This window comes from Accipiter gentilis, chromosome 21 (genome assembly GCF_929443795.1).
Source record: "Accipiter gentilis chromosome 21, bAccGen1.1, whole genome shotgun sequence".
NCBI lineage: Eukaryota > Metazoa > Chordata > Aves > Accipitriformes > Accipitridae > Astur > Astur gentilis.
In genome coordinates, this window is record NC_064900.1 from 8,671,301 (window position 1) to 8,692,317 (window position 21,017).

At 40.3% G+C, this 21,017-nt stretch overlaps 2 protein-coding genes across 3 annotated transcripts in view; both read left to right on the plus strand.

The window, feature by feature from the left end:
• Positions 1-5,121, plus strand: part of ADGRG7 (adhesion G protein-coupled receptor G7) — a 22,229-nt gene extending 17,108 nt beyond the window's left edge. Inside the window, 3 exon segments of the mRNA XM_049824240.1 lie at positions 367-433; positions 436-512; positions 4,438-5,121. Coding sequence (XP_049680197.1) covers positions 367-433; positions 436-512; positions 4,438-5,121 — 828 coding nt within the window.
• The window catches only part of TFG (trafficking from ER to golgi regulator), a 23,731-nt gene continuing 7,654 nt past the window's right edge, over positions 4,941-21,017 (plus strand). Inside the window, exons 1-7 of one of the 2 annotated variants that reach the window (XM_049824558.1) lie at positions 4,941-5,122; positions 7,987-8,091; positions 10,153-10,361; positions 15,608-15,691; positions 16,612-16,758; positions 18,258-18,425; positions 20,742-20,882. In XM_049824558.1, the coding sequence (XP_049680515.1) occupies positions 10,178-10,361; positions 15,608-15,691; positions 16,612-16,758; positions 18,258-18,425; positions 20,742-20,882 (724 nt within the window). In that variant the 5' untranslated portion in view covers positions 4,941-5,122; positions 7,987-8,091; positions 10,153-10,177. The remainder of the gene's footprint in view (positions 5,123-7,986; positions 8,092-10,152; positions 10,362-15,607; positions 15,692-16,611; positions 16,759-18,257; positions 18,426-20,741; positions 20,883-21,017) is intronic. The other variant, XM_049824556.1, reaches the window with a different exon arrangement.

Consider the following 21,017-nt stretch of genomic DNA (forward strand, 5'->3'; position numbering starts at 1 on the left):
AAGTCCTGCTTCCCTCCATGTGAGTCTGATTGAAGTGCTGATAGGGCACACCAGCCACATTTAATGCTTCTGGCATGCTCAAGCAGGTCTTACCTTTGTCCTACCCAGCAGAGGGCAATAATATGATCCTGAGACATGCTAGATAATCCATTACAATGTGCAAGTCAGGTGAGTATAGTTGCAAATCCATAGTTACATAGAATAATTTTCCTATTGAAAATACTTCTTGTATTTCAAGATATTAATGTCACTGTTAGTGGTTACTGAAAATTGTTTTGTGATTGTTTTTTAAGTCAATTACTGTTGTCTAATATTTTCTGGTTTTATCAGCAAAATATTGACTCTACACTTTCATTTGCTCTACAGGGACTTCAGATTTGTATTCTGTACACTTTCAGATCACCAATCTTCAAGAAAAGTTTCTAAAGCGTTTCCTGTTTTCTGGGTGCCAGAGGTATCTGCATTCAAAAACTTACTACGTTCCAAAATCACAGCTTGCAAAACATTCACAGGTAACTTTCAGATCAACCCAGACTTTTTCAGAGAATATTTCCTTGTCTACCTTCCCTAACTGGAGTTAGAACCCTGTAAATGCATGAAATACAATCCTGCATTTTTTTGTGGTTTGTTTTATGTAGATCTCACACGTATCTTGAATGATGGACATACTACTCCAACTGCAGATAGCTCAAAATAGATCATAAGCCAAGACCACCAGGAGTCAAAAGCAGGACCACACACCAGCAAGACTGTGCAATTGTTAAGCAGCAATGCAGTGCTAGATCCTCTTGATACTACTTGTACTGCATATCACTGAGGAAGGTCTTTGAAAGGAGTTAAGGTTATGATACTTTTGTATTACAGTACAGATGTATAGAAGTTGCTCTATTTATGCCCTTCTCATTTTTCAGGCCTGTTGAACATGTTTACCTAGCCTATGCAGTATAGTTCTCCTCTCACTTTTGTAAGGACAATTTCAATTTAATTAGAAACCAAAAGGTAAATCAAAAAAACAGCACAGTTCTTGTTGACTCTGAGTCGAATTTCTACTTACTACTTCTATAATATGTTGGCTTGGTCTTTACAGAAGAAGATCTGTATCTTACAATAGACTTTTAAATTTCCCAGCTAAAACTTATTATAAATGGCAATCAGACAAAATATTCTGTTTTCATATGAGAAAATTAAAACCCCCAAAACTTAAATGCTTGAAGAAACAGGCTAGGAAAGAAATTCTTTATAAATATGTAACATAGGTCCTATTCACATCACCCCCAGCATTAGCGTGTGATAGGAAGCATGTTCGCTTGCAGAGGTGGATGGGTGTTACCAGAGTAGCAGCTGGAGTGCTTCAGTCAGCACCCTGCTCTGAACTGACTTTGGGCTGCACCTTTCTCTCTCTCTCTCCTTTGGCTTTGCGGGGAGGTTGGAAGAGGGGGAGTTTGGAAAAGGGGGTCCCTTGACCTAGGCATTAAGAGTTTGGTTTCTAAACTTAGGCTATAAGTAAATACAAACCCCTCCCCCTTCTCCATCCACCTTTTATTAATATTATTCAGTACAAAAAGGTTGAAAGCAATGACAAAGTGAGAGGGGAGGAGTTTCTGGGTGTTGAAGTGAGGAGTAAGATGTGCTGGTTTTTGCTAGGATGGAGTTATTTTCTTCATGGTAGCTAGCATGGATTTGGATTTGTTCTGGAAACAGTGTTGATAACACAGAGAAGTTTTCAGTATTGCTGAGCAGTGCTTACACAGCGCCAAGGCCTTTTCTGCTTTTCATGCCACCCCACCAGTGAGTAGGCTGGGGGTGCGCAAGATGTTGGGAGGGGACACAGCCGGGACAGCTGACCCCAACTGACCAAAGGGGTATTCCAGACCATATGGTGTCATGCTCAGCGTATAAAGCTGGGGGAAGAAGAAGGAAGGTGGGGGGATGGGATGGACATTTGGAGTTATGCTATTTTGTCTTCCCAAGTCACGGTTTTGTGTGATGGAGCCCTGCTTTCCTGGAGATGGCTGAACACCTGCCTACCAATGGGAAGTAGTGAATTAATTCCTTGTTTTCCTTTGCCTGCATGCACAGCTTTTGCTTTACCTATTAAACTGTCTTTACCTCAGCCCATGAGTTTTCTCACTTCTACCCTTCCGATTCTCTCCCTCATCCCCCTGGGAGGGAGGCGAGTGAGAGGCTGCGTGGTGCTCAGTTGCCAGCTGGGGTTAAACCACGACATAAGGGAAGAGGAGAGAACCTCATTGGAAGGAAGCCTGTGGTGGCTTCATCACAACTGGTGTGTGAAGTGCAAGCAGCTCTTCCCACTTAGTGACTGAGCAAAGTGGTAAGGCCCACTGTAGCGGGTTCTTGTCTAACAAATGGTAATAGTTATACTGACTCATCCCATTCTCTCCTGTGTGAGAAAAAAGCCCAAGAAATTTAGACAGGTAATTATTAAAAACTGTATTTCTTTATTCTGTTGTCTGAAAAAAATCTATTTGTATGGTTTGCCATCTCTGGTTTTAATAAAATAAGAGCACCATGTTGAATTTTATATAATCTAGTTTAAGAAGTGTGGTCAGATTTACCTTCCACTTTCATTTGTTCTGAAAATGAATGTGGTGTGTTTTGAAAACTTCCAAGCGGCGCCAAATAAGTTCATGGGCATGATCAAATATGATGGCTGAACATTTAGGGATAGCACCTCTGAATACACTGGGCATCGTACATGAGACTTTCTGAATGTCTTCATAGAAGTGTTTCAGCAGTCCCGAAAAGTTCTCCATGACTTAGAAATCTGTGCTTTCTTTATGAAGCAGAAAATAAGTGTTCTTTAGCATTGATAAGCCTCCGAAAGAGCAGTCACATCAGATACAAGGCCGAAGTTCATCACCACTGCTCCAGAAAAGGCAGAGAAGGTAATTAAAAGTTATCTAGGAAAGGTTAATTCATACTATTTTTTTTGGACAGGAAGTTTATGTTTCTATGGGCATCCATTCTTTATTTGTAAACCAAATATATAATGCCTGCCTTTGTCAATTCCTTCAATTTCATTGAAGAAAGAGTATTTTAGAAATTGTAGTGTGGTTTAGGAAGGATGTTGTGTTGTAAAACACAGCTAGGCACTGTGAGGATGGCTCCTTAAATGAGTGATAATATTTCAAGTCTTTGATATTTTTCCCCACAAACAAAAATATTCTGTAAAGCACATCCCATTTAATTTTGAACACAGCTCTTTTAAAAAACTAATAAATATATTGTCTCCATATTATACCAAAACCCAAGCAAAAAACCCAGGAAGAACTTGAAGTATTGAACTGGAAAAGCGTTGACTTTTTACTAATTAAATTAAACATCCTGTATCTAAGTATTTCAGATGTTAATCAAATGCTCTTATAGCCAACACTGAGCACATCTCACCTAAAATAAAACATTTTCAGCATAAAACACCCCATAAAATTCTACATTTTATGGCATTTTTTTTCATCCAGGGAATCCTAATTTCAAAAATGGAGCAAAACAAAATGATCTTTTTCAGGTTATATGCTTAATTGTTACATACAATAAACAGTTGTATGTAGGAATACAAGGAACAATAGTTCAGCTCTTATCTACACGTGGAATATATTGATCTTCATACGGTAGTGAACTTTGGTTTTCTTTGTGATATGTGGGCTTTAAGGATCACGAAGTTTCTTCTTGCTAACGCTTTGGAAACACTGCTTTGATAAAGAAATGTACTGGAGAAGGACTGAATCATCAGTACAAAGGTATGAAATACGAGCGGCAGAGAACGTAATGGATTGAAAGGTCCTATTTTCCAGATCTCTTTCCTACATTTTTAAAAGCAGAGATGATTTTTTTTTTTTTTTTCATTTAAAACGCCTGAATTATTTCTAAGTATTTTCTAATACTTTTCAAAGAAGCCTCCTGAACCACGCCCCTCCTCCTCCTGGAAATATTGAATTAAAAACATGTATCATATTCAGCTTTTTTCACCACCATTGCAGTGTGAATAACACCTGGTTATTGCTAGCTGGACTTGTAATTACACTCCTCTAAGCAGGGACAAAGCTCTAAGCAAAGACAAATACTACAAAAATCAAACTCCTGCGACTTTTTTCTTGTCCCAGCAGCCATGGCCATTTGGAAGCCTTGCTTTTCAAGACACTAAAGAAAAGGCGTCTTTTCAGAGGCATCTCTAACTCCAGGAAATAACTAACTGCGGTTGTGCTTTAGCAAGCTCTGCGTAGGTACTTCTGTCATATGTACTAGCACGTGTAGCTTCACTGATGAACGAAGGAAGGCAGGAGAAATCTCAAATATCCTAGAGTAGCAGAAGGGCCGGTCCCAGCAGCTCCCAGAGAGGCAGGCTTAGGAGTCCATTCCTGCATCTTTCACAGACAAAACTCAGGAAATCAGCTTCAGGTTCGTGTTTTTCTCTCTTAGGCGGACAAGCTTCCAATGCAAGGCCGGAGGACGGCAGCGAGCGCCTGGAAGGACGGTGCTATCCCAGGGCAACGACTGTCGGAGGAACAACGGGCTCTCTGCGTCAGGGTGGCGGCGCCTGACAGTCACGGAGGAATTTCACGGCCGGTTTTTCATCCCAGCACCGCCCGCCCACGAGGGTCACAGCCTGCGTTTGGAAACGACTGGCTCTGTGAGAGCGCTCCACCCGAACCCCACGGCCGGGAGCAGGGGCCTTACTCTTACCTCAGGGGTACGCGTCAGCCAGGTGACCGGCTTTTGTGTCCCGGGACAAAAGAGTCCGAAAGGTTTTTGCCCCCCACGTCTGCCTATAGCGAGCTAAAGCCCACGCTGGCGGCAGCAAGGCGTGAGGTGACACGCGCGGGGGGCGGGGCCGGGGCCGGGCCGGGCCGGGCCACCACAGCGCCAACGCGTTCGCCGAGGGGAGGGAGAGGGGAGGCGGGGCCCTGGGCGGAGCATGCGCGCTGCGGCGCCGGCCCGTCTGAGCCGCCGGAGTGCGCATGCGGGCGGGCTCGCGCAGGCCCGGCGGTTGCAGCCGTCGCTCCGGCCCCTTCTCTCCCCTGCCACGTACGGGCGGCGGCGGCGGCCGTGCCCGGGCTCGGACGGGGCGGGGGACCTCCACCGGCGGGACCGCGGAGAAGCTAGAGTAAGAGAGCGGGGCCGCTGGCCTCCCCCTCCCCGCGCTGTTCCCGGGGGGAGCCGTTGCCGCGTGTGTGAAGGCGGCGGGAGGGGTGGTCGCGTGCTGGGGGTCAGCCCCCCCCCCCCCCCTTCCCCAATTCCTCCCGCGGGTCCAGGGGCGACGCGGCCCCTGGCGGAGAGGCTGGGAGACCCCTTGCGTCCCCCCGGCCGCGCCTGAGGGAGGCTGAAACCGTCCCCCGGCCTCTGCGGCCTGGGGAACCGGGGGTGAGGGATAGCGGAGGCCTCCTCTCCCTCCCTCTCTCCCCAAGGGGGTTGTTCCCTTGCTCACCCAGCCGCCTTCCCCTTGGGAGCCAGAGGAACCGCAGACTCCTCGTTTCCCGGCAGGGAATGGCCGTGATTTCTGCTCCCCGTTGGCTCGGGCCTGCCCTTATCGGAACTGGAGAAAACCCAAGAGAGCTTTTCTCCTCTCTGCCCCCCCCCCCCCCCCCCCCGCCCCAGCTCTCTTGGGAAAACTCGTACCTCCGTCTAGTGGGGTTTGGGGGGCGGTGCTGCTTGGCCCTGTTTCTGTATGCTTCACCCTGTTGTTCCTTGTCCCTGTTCTGACAGAGGAAAAAGTGAAGCGGGAATGCATGATCATCCCTCGCTTAGGCAAGGCTGTTTTTTCTCTGGTGCAGTGCAAAAAGGGTAGTGAAATCCAACGTGGTTATGACATCATTGCTTTAGAAGGGATCCTGAAGGGACTGACTTAGATTGGACAGTCCCTGTCCACATGCACCGTTCAGATTGGTGCATGATCTGAATAGAAAGTGAGCCAAGAGGGAAGGAAAATATCTGCACCTCCAAAATGCATGTGGTACACTAGAAAGGTTAGAAAGATGTCAGTGTGATTCTTACAGAAAATACTCTTTCTTAAACAGGAGGACGTTAGTGGTTTTTTGTTTGGTTGTTTTTTTCCTCACAAGAAGGTAGACGCTGTGATTGGTTCTGTTAAAAAGCTCATTAGTGTGCATTCTGGATGTCTGAAAAACTCTCTCAAGGGAGTCATCCATTCAGCTATGTCACAGGGAAGAAAAGCTTGAGTGCTGTGTAATTCAATAATTAGAACATTTCACACGGTTTTCTGTAACAGTTGCAAGTAGTTGCTGTGTTTAGAATTGGTCTCTTAAAAAAACTGGACACTTTCAAGCAGAATGGAGAACAGTTGGACAAAAAACGGTGCATTTAAATGCATTTAAATGTTACCTTTTTGTAATCGTTGATAGACACAGAGCAGATTTCTGTGAGTAGTGTTGGTAAATAAGACATTACAGTTCTGTAAGTACATTACAGTAGCTGGTTTCCTTGCACAAAGATACAAATGATGCATTCAAGGCCACAGGAGCTCAGGTGTGTCCACCAAAATGTGTATCTTTAGGAATTACAGATGAGGTTCGATTCTTACTATTGTCAGTTTCTAAGCAGCTTACATTGTAACAGTAAAGAAGTAGAACCATTGCCCAGCTCCAATGTTTAAACAACAGGTGATGGTAGCGAAATGAACCCTCTAAGTTAAAACTACTCTTAGATGCATTATCTGTATCCCATATTTGCCCATTGTGGTAAATTTTACCTGGAGCTGTAGCAAGATTGGGGTGAAGAGGGCACCATCTTCATGTATTACTCATTTCATAAAATGTGAGTGAGGAGTCAGAAAAGTAGTCTCTTCCTGTTCACCTGCTTATATGTCACAACAGCCTTACCCTGTACCTGTCAGGAGCAAGTACAGCCCTTTTTAAAGGTGCGTATTTCACACCCAGGGTGAGGGGAGCAGCTGCTAGCCTATGAGAACCAGAGGGGCTTTGTCTGTTCTCTGGGGTTTGCTGGTTCTCCACTTCCATCCTGTATGTCTCATGCTTGTCCATTCCAGTTTACTTCCAGTTGAATTGAAAGAGGAGAGCTGGGAAGCCCAATTTCATGTGAATGAGAGGAGCCTACTTTTTCTCTCTGGTTAGCAGCGAATCATCTAAAAATCACATCATGGATGTTTGTGATTAAGCATGTGTGCGAGAGAGAGAGACTAGGAGAAGAGTGCTGAGTAGGGTACACCTGTCAGGAGGGAGGGGGGAACACAGCTATGTTCTCCATTGGACTGGTCTGTATACTAAATCATTGTCTTGTAGCTCTGGGCATTAAGCACTTGTGTAATAAATGGGTGGACTGCATAAACGTCACACAGCCTATCACATAGGCTTTCCAGCAGAAAAAGCATAATCTTAAGATGAGTTGAGGGCAGATCATACTTCTAAGTGGTTATATGTTTCTGACTGCATTTCCTTCTTGCCCAGTTTGGTGGCTTGTCCTGTGGGAAAGTGGCATTACTACTCCTTTCCTCTTGGTAGTCTGTCCTAATGCTGTGCAGTCTGTCCTTGAAGACATGCCACTTAATGCCACAGAGGCTTCAGCCTTAAGCTAAGAAATGGACTTCTAGGTTTTTGTACTGCTAAATCCATCAAAGATTATTTTGTTTAACTTAACCTGGGGTTTTAAGATGGAGGCCATACAAATTAATATCTTGAGACTGTTGGGGAAGATCACTGTCGGAAAGGAGCACATTACTGTTGGGAATTCCTACATGCAGGTACAAATTTTAGAAAAAATAAACTGCTTCTATTATGAAATTAAAACTCTTGTTCAAGATCTGTTTTTGTTGGAACTTCAAACTACAATACTCAAAAAGTGTAAATCTGATTGTTAGGTTATGGATAAAACAGTCACTTTTTTAGTTGGGTATATTCATTAAGATGTTCTAAAGTGAAAGACTGATGTGAAGTGTATAAATCTAAGGAAGTGTGACTGTAAATAAATATTTCTTGGTTTTTTTTTCTGATGCAGCTTCCTGTTTTCTGACACTGATAGTGCATGGCGGCTTATCCTAACTCTGTCCTGAAGTGAGGTGGGAAATCTGTCCAATAATCTAGCATCAGTAAGACAGACAAGGTAATGATAAATGAATGTTTTTGGAAAGGAGGTGAAAGAAAACCTGTGGGTGGATGCCATTTTATTTTTTTAATGTTTTAAATAAAAACAAACAACTTCTGCAAACCCCTATGTTTTTACCACCAACTTAAAATGTTAATTAGGCTGAGTTGATGCGCCTGCAGTCAAGACTCCTATGTTGCTAAACATGAATAATGCATTAGCGAGCATTAACGATATTATAAACTTCACTGTTTCATCATAGTGTCGCAGCAGCAACCTGGCTGTGTTAATTGCAGGTCCCTTTTCTCTGCAGTTAGACTGTATCCACCTACCTCCTGTTACGTCTGTTCAGGAGAATGAGTTTTATTCAATAGTTGCTTGTCTCTTTTTTTTGGATATCATTGGGCTAAACAAAGGGATTTGCATGAAATGTTTGCTTTATATTAAGTTAATTACCAAAGAACCCAGAAATTGAATTGCAATCTAGAGATAGCATCATACTACATCTTTTTAATGCAAAACATTGCCATTGAAACAGTAGAGTTAAATATATATAGGTACATCAAAGTATGATGTATCAAAGGCTTTAGCTGAGCATCTTGTTTCTCTGGTAGGAGAGAAGTAACTTTCAATGCAGTACTTTAAAAATAGACTGACCAAAGCAAAATTCAGTTTTCTCATAAAGCACTGTGTTGTAACATCCTTAAAGGTAAGGGAGAAGTACCTGCCTATCTCTACCAAGAATTCTTTTTGCACAAGAGAACGAACAGCATGCTTGCCTGCGTGTGACTTTGGAAATGTCAGTTTTGATGTGTAGCGTTGCTGACTTTTAAGATCTCCAGTATTTGTACTTCAGATGTTAAGATAACTGCTTCTTTAATTGCTCCTCATTGCAGATCTATTGTTTTGGTCCTGTCCAAAACAGTGAAGAAAGAAGGGGACATTTGACTAGCTATGGAGATTTTTTTTTTCATTCCTCTGCTCAGTAACTTCTCTGTAGTTTCTGTTTTTCTTTTAAACATAAAGCCTTTGTGTTTTTGAACAAGAGAGATGCCTCATACAAAGTGATAATTTTTAAATTGTCTTATATAAAGTGTTAAAGATGTAACTCTGAAGTATACACTTTGTGCTGCTTGGGCACAAGATGGCTTTGTTGCACTTAATTTTAAGTTGGACCGGCTGTCCACCTCTCTTAAAGCACTGAAAGTAACTGACTGTTCTGACCATGTACACTGCATAACAAATTTATGGCTCTGAGCCTAATGAGTAGCTAATATGTGGTCTATTGAGCAGCTTTTAAAAATCTAAAATCTTGGTTAAAACATCTCTGTCAAAATTTCAAAAAAGGAACCCTCACTGTGTTCTGATCATGCATAGGATAAAACTAATGTTTAACTCTTCATTTATTTGTTCATGAAATAATGCGTGATTCAACTGGATCCCTTTAGTAAAGCTACCTTACCACCTATAATCTTTGAAATAATTTTTGTTCTGGCAGTCGTCCTAAATTAAAAAACAAAAGCCCTTTGCTGGTTATCGTAATTATGGGGAATGTAAAGATAATCCAGTGAGGTGATAATGTAGCCAATATAATGTTATAAGGCTGACAGCTTTTGCTGCAATTTCACTTTCCCAGGGAGAGATGTATACGTATATCTCAAAAGCAAATCCTAGGGAATATCAGTACCTTTATAGCTTTATTCCGTGGCAGTTTACAGCTGGTATCTTACCGAAAAAAACCACCCAAGTTTGAAATTTCTAAATGTCACACATATTTAAAAGCTGTCTGACTTTAAAAAAAATCTTTACTTTTAAATTCTGAGCACTGGGAACTGTGAGAACTGTTAATTTGAAATGGCGGATCTTACAGAGTTGTTCTTTGCCCATAAGCTCAGTTAATATATGATGCACTTTATTGTTTGAGAAATTATTGCATCGTAGAATGTGTCCGAGAGAGTTTGGAGAGCTTCCTAACAGTAATGCTTTCCAAAGATTGAAAGCTTCAGAACTGTCATGAGATACATTTAAATAACTAACAGTTTAGTTTTCTAAATCGTTTTTAATGTTTGTGGTTAACAGGTCTGCAGGTGATAAGGAATCCACCATGAATGGGCAGCTGGACCTAAGTGGGAAGCTGATCATCAAAGCTCAGCTTGGGGAAGATATTAGGAGAATTCCTATTCATAATGAAGATATCACCTATGATGAGTTGGTGCTAATGATGCAGAGAGTTTTTAGAGGAAAACTTCTGAGCAATGATGAAGTCACAATAAAATATAAAGATGAAGGTAAAGTTTAATTACTACTCTTTCTCTGATATGTTTTATGTATGGACAGCTCTGAAACTCACCTCTTCAAAATTGTCCGAATTCATTGGCAAACGTAAGTAATTTCTTGTGAAATCCTTTGAATAGGACAATAGAAGCTGTGTCTCTTGTGGTTGTGCTGTCTTAACCAAGTATTTCCTCCAGTTTTTCTGAAATATCACCTATCTTAAAGTTCATTGTTTGCTGTTGCAGGAAGCTGATGCTATGGCAGGTTTCTCTTCTGTCTGCTCATTTAACCATTTTTCTATGTTTTCAGTGATAAACTGGGTTTGAAGGTGAGGAGTGAATAAACATGTATGACTTAATGCAAGCTCTTTCAAGACTTTGAAAACTTGATGTATGTAGTAGTGATTCTTGATTGTTTTCCTCTATCAGTAAAGATTAGAAGTAATTTTGAATTTAACCTGAAATATTATTGAAAGTAATCTTTCCTCTGTGTGATGGTTTGAATCTGTTGGACATTGGTTGTTTCAAAGAAAATCTCCATCACTAGTGCTAAACAAATGCAACCTTAAGAATGAAGGGCTTTCCATAGAATGAAAAGGGCCTTATTTGAGATGGGTAGAAAAAGACTTGTGCTTCGGAAGGTTTTTCCTCTTTGAGTGTCAGTGTGGGGCATGGATAAGTTACTTAGTTTGGGACAGAGGAGTGCTATTCATAAAGTGAAACTCAGAATGAAGTGGTAAAATCCAAAGGCTCTTAGATCAAAGACTCTGTGATAATTATGCTGGTGTATAGTAAAAGAGCTACATTACTGAAGCATTCAGGTTCATTTTTCTTAATAGCACTAGGAAACTTTAGCACTGTCTGTGGTACCTTGCAGCAGTGAATTTATATGAATCAAAGGGTAGAATTGCATCTTAAGCACACCATATTATCAAGTTACATATGGTAAAGCCCCTATGGATCCAATAATAAACTTAAACTTAAAAAAAAACCCTTAAAAATAATTAAGTTAGGCTTGAATTTAAAACTAGAGTGCAGGATGTGAGATTGGGCTTTATGTTCTTGTTCTTCATTACCTTGTAGTAGAAGTTGATGTCTTTGTGTCAGAGCCAGTGATGAGTTATTAACTCATACTGCATGTAATCAAGGTGGTGTGCTAGTCAGTAATGTCTCTATCTTTGGTAAATTTACCAAAGTGAAGGAAAACTACTGTTGTTTTTTTTTTTTTTGTGCTGTTTTTTTTTTTTTTTTTTTTTTAAAATTTATTTTCCAAATGGAATTAAGAAAATAAACATACGGGTAGATGAAGCTAGTGGATGAGGAAGCATAGCTGGCAGGGCCAAGGATACTGAGGCAGATTTCTAATGTCTTAAACATTTCTAATTTCTTCTGTTTTCTAATGTCATAAACATTGGGATGTATCATGATGAAGCAGAATTAATGCTAAAATACTTTCCAGTCCATTGGTAAGTTAAGGGAGTCATTAGCTTATACTTAAAGATTAAAAAAAAAATTATAATTGGCATAGCAGGGAATATTTAGGGTACAGGGGAAATTGTAGAGACTGAAAAATATGTCTCTAGTAAAAACGAGAAAGGTAAGTTCTTGAAATAACAACGTTAATAGAGAATCTTAAGGAAAGTGTGTTTTACTTCTCAACAGAAAATAATTAACATTTTCTATTCCTATCTATATCACAATAACAGGAATTAAGCTTCATTGACATTCCTTAAAATGAAAAGTTTGTTTGATAAATCTCATATACTTAAATTGTCAGACTTCTGCATGGCTTGACATATACATATACCTTAAATCCTAGCATATGCTCTACTTGGCTAATAGCTTGATGGCTGTCAGTAGAAATCATAGGACTGACTTTATGCATCTAACAAGATTGTGTACTTGGTGCTTTTCAGCCTTTTTTTCTGCTAGCAATTTAAAATAGAAACTTTAATCATTATTCTTAATGACTTCAACCTAAATGTTAAAATAGGTGAGGGAGAATAATATGGAATGATATGGATTCTTTTGGGTGACATTAGTCCATGTAAACCATGCGTATTAATATACATTTTCATTTGGCTTTGCAGGATAAACTTTTTAGAACACGCACCCTTGTTCAGGCAGTGGATCTGAGTATTGACTGGTGCGACAGAAAAGCATCATCAGATGGTCTGCCAATGTTGTGCATTGGCAAGAGAAGTAATTATCATTTTTTGTGTTATCAGGAGAATACGGACTAGAAGGGCTTTGTGTTAAAACACCAGTGGATTTTGATATCAGCATTTAGGAAAGGATACTGAAAAGCTGGAGGAAGTGTTTGAGCTGGAGGTAACACTCCCCCCAGCCCCCTGTCCTGGTTTCAGCTGGGATACAGTTAATTGTCTTCCTAGTAGCTGGTACAGTGCTATGTTTTTGAGTTAAGTATAAGAAGAATGTTGATAACACACTGATGTTTTCAGTTGTTGCTAAGTAGTGTTTATACTAAGTCAAGGATTTTTCAGCTTCTGATGCCCAACCAGCAAGAAAGCTGGAGGGACACAAGAAGTTGGGACGGGAGACAGCCAGGACAGCTGACCCAAAGTGGCCAACAGGGTATTCCATACCATGTGACGTCACATCCAGTATAAGGAGTGGGGGTGGGGGGATTGCCGCTCGAGGACTAACTGGGCATTGATTGACAGGTGGTGAGCAATTGCACTGTGCATCATTTGTATATCCCAATCCTTTTATTATTGCTGTTGTCATTTTAGTAGTGTTATCATTTTCATTATTAGTTTCTTCTTTTCTATTCCATTAAACCGTTCTTCTCTCAACCCACGAGTTTTACTACTTTTCCCGATTTTCTCCGCCATCCCACTGGGTTTGGGGGGAAGTAAGCTAGCAGCTGTGTGGTGCTTAGTTGCTGGCTGGGGTTAAACAACGACACCACCCACCACCCCCCACTTTACTGCCAAAGAGAAAGGACTAACTTTCATATAGTTACTTGTTGAGGTCTGATTGTATAAGTCTTGTTATGGATCATAATGGCAGACAGGGACTCTATTACCTTCCCCTTCCTGGCACTGGGGAGTCCCCACCAGGAAGTCTGTGGTCAGTTTTGCTGCCTGTATCCCAGGCTAAAAAGACTTGGAGAAACTGGAGAGGGTCCAGCAGGATGCTGGGAGGACAGTGAGGGGCCTAGGGTAGGTGGCCTACAGGGAGCATTTAAGGGAGCTGGGCTTGTTCAGTGTGCTGAAGAGGAGGCTGAGGGCAGAGCTAACAGCAAGAGCTAACAGCAGCCTGCAGCTAACTGAGCGGGAGTTGCCAAGACCATTGAATCTAAACTCTTCTCAGTAGCACCAGATGGCAGCAGTCATAAACTGCAGTTTGAGAGGTTGAGCATGAGTTTTGGACGGGAGGGCAGTGTGTCACTGGAGCAGGTTGTTGAGTGGGGTTTTGAGCCTCTATTCTTGGAGACTTTCCAGTCTCTGCTCAGTGAATCCATGACTGATACTGTATCAACCTGTTTTTTGAGATTGTGAAAGTGCAAATGCGACATTGGATACAAAAAAAGACTTTGGAGACAACAATATTTCTTTCAGGAAAACTTGAAAATTATTTTATATGTCATCAGTTTGTTAGTATTTGTAAGATTTCTTGTTTATTTTGTTAGAAAGCGACTTATTTGAAGACTGACAGGCATTGTTATGTGTTATTAATGGTACTGTGCTAAGAAAGCCTTCCATTGCAGAGGTGTTACTTGTAGTCGGGTATGACAAAATGAGAGCACGTAGTTCTTCAAATTTTGTGGTTTTTTTCAACTTTCCATCATGTGTTTTATGACCATTCGTACTGAAGCATTCATTTAATTGAAAATTCTAACCATAACTTTTCTACAGCTGGAACTTTGTCACCAATGCATAAGGAATAGCTCAGAATTTTTAGGCAGTAATCTGGTAATTAAAAACATGTTTCTGTGTCTGTCCACAGGCCCTCCTTGTAACTGCTTTAGGGAGGAACATTGGCAGCCTGGAGTTGCCTTTGTTCCAACCTGTGTGTCATTTGTCTAATGCTGCTGCTTCTGAAGGTGAAGCTTCACTAGATAGTGTCTCATCTCAGTTCCCAGTCATCAAGCTGTTCTGGGAGGAAGTGGTCCAGCTATCCCTTCTCTTTCCCTCTGCCAGTACACACGTTTTTCTGATAACGTGTTCCCAATGTTCCCTTTGCGCTGCCTAATTTGCATTCATTTAATCTGTTAATAATCTGTTGAATATGTTAAGACAGCAGAAAATCTGTCTGTCAAAGAGAACAGTCTTGTTTTATCTGTGATCTTGCTGAGTAAGCAAAGATGTTAATGTGGATTGTCTTGACTTGGGTTAAAAGTTGTGAGAGACCAGAGTTAATGGGAACTTGGTATTTCTTTTGGGTATTAATAGGATTAAACATGTTCAGTGATTTATGCATAGCCCTTTGTATTTTAAGAATAAAGGATCCCAAACAGTTCTAACATAGTTTGTGTGACTGGTAGCAATGTGCAAATTCATTAGGATGCATCGGGATGGGAGTTTCTCTGAAATCTGACACACAAAAATAAACAGCTAAGAGTTGACACTTCATGTCAAATTCCTGGTTTGAGAGAGTTTTCTTCTGACTACTTTGATGTCTGCATTCCTATTTGTGTGTTAAGGCTGATAGATATTTTTACTATTCACTTTTACATAGGAACTTTATTCTCATTCCCTTGTTGAAAATCAGTCTTGCACCTCAGTGTTCTGAGTATAACCTGAGAAAGTGTTCTAATCACTTGAAATTTTCCCTTGTTAACGTGCGTGTTTTGTTTTTTAAAAAATGAATTGGGACTGGCTTGTGCCACCTCTCTTGACTCTTATGAATATCATAGTTTTGGACCCTCTTGAAATAGGCATATAACTTTAACCAGCAGCATCATTCTTTCTGGTGTTGGGCTTTGTGAACTCTTAGCTCTAATGTTTCATCCTGTATGTAAACATAAAAGAATGATGAGCTGTATGGAACTTTCAAGACGCTAATGTCAGAAGACTCCCTTTTGGAGCCAGTCATGTTTGTTTCTTGCCTTCTGTGCATAATTTCCCTGCACACTGACTCTTGTGCTAAAATAATAAACTTTTTCCCCTATTTGATTCTGAAGTTACTAGGGAAAGTTATTTTTGAGTAATGAAGTAACTAATGTTCTGCTCTAGTGTGAAGTTCAGTGGTTAACGGGCTTTGCTTTTAATGTAACTTTTTCATGTTCTTTTCAGATGGCGATCTTATAACAATTTTTGATAGCTCAGATCTTTCCTTTGCAATTCAATGCAGTAGGATACTTAAGCTGACGTTGTTTGGTAAGTATAGAAGATTGTTTGTCTTTTTCTTCAATAATGTTTATTAAAATTCAGGCAGTGGGCTTCACTGGAAGGTACAAAAACCTTTCAGTTTGTCATCTCAGAAGAATGAAATCAGTAAGTTAAAAATACTGGATTAATACATGATGTTTATTTTCTCTCTTGATGTTTCATGTGACATCTGAACTTACAGAAACTGAAACTGTTTCTTTTTATAAGATTGCTTAAAGTATTTGGCATACATATATATGTGGTCAATGGTTTTTTTTCTTCATTTTATTTTCCATGTTATCTTCCACTCTTTAGCATCTGTGGGGTTTTCTTCACAGGTGCGTGAGAAGTTTAAGGTGATGATTATCTTGCAGTGTTACTGGTATACGGCTAAAAACTTAACATTAATTGCTTAAAGTTGAATAGATTCTAACATTTATCCTTTGGCTTTTGTATAAAATAGTTCTTTATTTTCAAGCTACTATTGGTAAATTAGCACAGTTCCGAGCAATAGCAAGCAGCCTATAACTTGGACACTACCCTTATTCATGAATTGCAGCAGTGTTGTGTATGCTGCATTAGTTCTAAAGGCACTTTCTAAAGGGACAGCTTTCCACAACCAAGCATGATATTTGTATTGTTCAGGGTATATTCATAGAAATGAGTAAACAATGCAGAAATTTACTGGAGACTTTACTCTGCAGTTCTGGTACTGCGGATTATGCTGAATTTGAGATTATATTAAAGGAACAGTAAGCTCTAGAATGAGTTCAATCTGTATTGACTAAGCTTTGTCACTTTGAACTCCACAGAGGAGGATGACACTACAAGTAAGTAAAAGTTGGGATTTTTTTTTTTTCCTTTAAAGTTTTAAACTGGATGTCAAACTTTTACTACAGTCCTAAATTCCTCTAATTGCTGTTTTGCAGTGAATGGACAACCAAGACCTCTAGAATCTAATCAGGTGAAATACCTGCGTCGAGAGCTGATAGAACTTCGCAATAAAGTCAATCGTTTACTGGACTGTTTAGAACCACCAGCTGAACCAGAGCTTTCCAGTAATCTGCCTGAAAGTGGTAGGCAGCCTGGCAATGAATTGTTTGGTTTGATTTGCAGAGTTGCGTGCTGTTTAACAAAGTGAAAAATGGAGGCTTGAGTACTGGTTGTGATCATTCTTAATTGTTGCTTGATGTTTCAGAACTTAATTTTTAATGCTTCAGTTATTTCAGAGGCAAAATTTTTGTTCAAATTATCTGGAGTAAAGCACCAAGTTAATTTTGGAATAAAACTTCGAAGTCTGAGTTTTTGTTGCAATGTATGAAAATGCTGTAACTAACACTTGTGAATCACAACGACATTTTGAGAGGGCTTTGAGCTGAATTAATAGTTTGTTGTTGCTGAGGAGTTCTTGCTCCCAGCTGAACACTCCCGCTGCTTACTTTGGGCTAGCTCTGGTGCTTATCTTGTCATGTTGCTAGGCGAGTTTGATTCACTAAAACAGTAAAAAGTGAATTCAGCAAAAACTATATCCACTTTTTTTGCCAGGTTAGGAAATTGAATCCACATAGTTTGAGCTCAGACCAGCATCAGAGCTGTCTCAGGGTAAGCAGCACAAGGGTGCAGGTAGGGGTGGGAAAGGATTATGGGGGGAGGGGAAAATGGGGAAGGAAGTCTTACTCTCCCAGTTCTGAGGCATTGACCTCTTAGTTTAGGGCTGTTGTACTGTAAAAACTGTACCTCTGTGTGCCTAACTACAGATTTTGGATAAGCTGGACACAGAAAATAATGACACAAAGTCATGGAGTACAGTGTTCTGATTAAAGAGGTGAACCAGGAACTCCAGCCTTTCTTTTGGGAAATATTACTTTTGTATTTTACGCTTTGAGGTTTTATTGGTTTTGTTGTCTAAAAAATCCCAGCACCTGTTCCTACAATATAAGCAATTACTAATTTCAGTGGCATAGCGTGGATTCTGGTTATAAACCATTTGGAAGGAGGTTAGGGTGATGATCTTGGCATGTAAACAAAACTAGCTGGTCTAAACCCTATCTGCACGTCCTCCATTAAGAGAAAATGTAGCACTCTGCTAGGCAAGGGGTTTCTGAGTGATGCAGTGTTACTAACATAATTGCAAAGGGATGAACTTCACCTGTCAGCTTTAGGAAGAATTTGGGGAGAATGGGATAGAACAAACGAAAAACTTCAGTTGATAAAACACTATAATAAACTGGAACCTATCTTGTAAGTTTTCTTCATTTTGAATTCTCTGTGGGCAAGTCATACAAGAACAATTTGAAGCAGGAGCCTTGTACCTTTGAATCTAAGACAAAGTGATATGTGATACTGATACTCCACAGTGTCAGTGTATCTTTAAGTAATTGTTCAATGAAACCTAAGCTTTGTGATTCATCACAGTTTCAGACACATCACTGTTATCCTAACATAAGCATTTCAACAGTTAAAACACTTAAAAGAACCCCACAACTATGCAGTTTTAAAGTTGCTGTAGTACAATATATATGTATGATGGTGTTTCAGTTCTCAAGAATTAATAACTGGGCATTTTGTTCTGTAGATGCTGTAGATGGTAGGGAAGAAAAGCCTGCTGCTGCTGACTCGAATGTTAAGCCATCTACTCAAGTTATAGCAGCAAGCATGTCTGCATTTGATCCGCTAAAGAACCAGGATGAAATCAGCAAGAATGTCATGTCAGCATTTGGCTTGACAGATGATCAGGTGTCAGGTAAGATAAGAATATGTCTTATGAAAAGGAAGGCAAAACCTGTTCATAATCGATGACTCAAATCTTGATTTGTGACAAAGTATTTGTATTTTGTATGTATTAAGCTGTGTTCTGTGTTCACTCTTTCTTTTCAGAATCCTAAAACGTGGTATGTTAAAGTGGTGTTAACTGCGTGTGCTAACTTTTGTACACAAAATGTTGAAATGTTGCTGTTGGTTTTAGCATTGTGTTTTAGCTTGAAGTAGAAAATGGCTTAAAATATTTTATTTGAATTAATTAAAGCTATTGTGTAAAGTAACTTAATTGGTATCTGCCAGTGATAGAAAAACAGTATCCACTACTCTGCCTTAGGGTTTGATCTTGCAGTTCCTGTTCTTGGCTTGTGCTTCTGCTGCTTGGGTCAGTCAGAATGTTTTGTATGACCCCACCCTTTCTCTGTTTCATTTAAAAAGTAAATAGTGTCAACTTTTTTACTCTTCTTGAAGAGCTGCATGACTGTTGGCCCTGCCTAGTAGTAGAGTGCTAAACATATAAAAACTGATTATACTAAACTGAATGCCGTCAACTTAAGACAGGATAACTGAAGTTAGAAAAGCAACGTAGAATGTAATGGGGGAGTGTGATGCAGAATATAGAGAAGTGATTTTGCACAGAATCTGCATGGATCTGGCAAGGTTTAAGGTAGCATTGAAATCTGAAAATAAAACTGCTGTAGCTAACAGGATTTGCTGTGTACTATCAACTTCAGAGCAAGTAAATCTTGTATGATGTGTGAAGTAATGATACAGATGGGCAAACTAATAGCAACTGGAGCTTGTTTCTACAGTACAGCTGCCTTGGCAAAAGTGTGGAGTGATAGGAATAGAGCTGCACTGCGTGACTGTGACTGTGCAGGATCCAAAGTTGTATCTGCAGAGTGGTTGTCTTCAGATTGGGGTACTGCTACGTGGATCAGGCCTGCTGAGTGATCTCTTCCTCCATGGCACGTTTTGGGTATTGTCACAGCACGTTATTTCACAAATCAGATAAAGGTTTGATGGTACTTGAAAACGTAAAATGGGCTATCTCTGAACAATGAAGTGACAGAATATGAAGTACAGCTAGCAGCAAATTGGAGCTGATTTTTGAAGGAGTGGTTTTGTCTTTTGGTACAAAGCCTCATTGTCAGTTAATATAGCAATATAGCATCAGTGATACTTCAATGTTTTTATGTCTCCATAATTATTCTGATAGAGTGAACTGACTTGACCATGCTTTGAATGTACAAAGAACTTCACAGAGGACCATTTAAGCAGGACGTAAAAAATCCCATTTCTAAAACTATAATCCTGCAGTTGTGCATATATAGGCAAACCCAGAAGTAGGCAGATTTGATTCATTTCCCCCCTAATAAGGGTAACATGAAAACACAATTAAGGGCTCGTTGGATGCATATTTATGTGTGTAAGTGTAACATTCTTAAAATTGAAAGTGAATTTGCAGCAATTCTAGTACTTGTGCTTCATGTTAAGCATGTAATTGAAAGTATTGTCTCATAGGTACTATTCATATACCTATGAGCTGGAAAGATCCAGGTTTAAGATCCCTTGTTTCTAACAAAGTATTTTGCATTTAATTGTAGTGTATTATACCTGTTCACATGTGTATTTCAGAACTTCTCGCTAATGTAGAGAAAATCTAAATTCTCTGTTTCCATGCTTTCTTTGGGTGCTAGCTGGAATATTTTCAGAATTATGAAAGCTGACAATTGCTTTTAGGCTGAAGCCTGCCATATCCTGTCTGGGAGTGTGATTTTTCAAACCTTCTTTGCAGGGTTTCTGTTCACGTGCCATACAACTATTGGTAAAACACTTTGCTGCCTGTGCCCATGTGGGCCACAGTGAAACACTACAGCTTCATGCAGCCTTTCACCTTTGCTCCAGATGAGAAAGAATAGGTAGATAGGCGCGTGTTTTGTCCCAACATACCAAGTCTTCAGTGTATGTGTGCAAGGTTAACACTTGAAGCTGTGGAAAGAACATGTTGTCATGGTGGGGTTTATCCCACAAATGAGTCATGTTCCTTAGAAGGATGAAATTTGAGTGACCTAGAAGACAGGTGGAAAATTCCCCCCCCACACCCCCCGCCCAGTATTTTCAAAGGAGAGTTTAGATGTGCAAATATATTTAGTTTTAGTTTGGATGTGACACTCTCAGATGTAAATCTATGGAAAACTGGAAAAAATGTTAAAAACTTTGCAAGGTAATGGTCTTGTATTAGGCTGTTTTTATTCAAACTGTTCATTTCACATACAGTATTTTGTTCTTTCTCCTCTAGGACCACCCAGTGCCCCTGCAGAAGAGCGATCGGGAACACCGGACAGCATCGCTTCCTCCTCTTCTGCAGCCCACCCCCCTGGTGTCCAGGCACAGCAGCCACCATACCCTGGAACACAGCCACAGACTGGTCAGGTGGAAGGTAAGCAGCATGTTTTTCTGCTATTTAAGATGTGAATGATGGTGTCTGAGTGATCGTAGCTATGACTCCAACTAGCACACCCAAAGTCAATACCAAACTACAGATTAATCTGTGCCACTGGGCAGAAAAACTTTT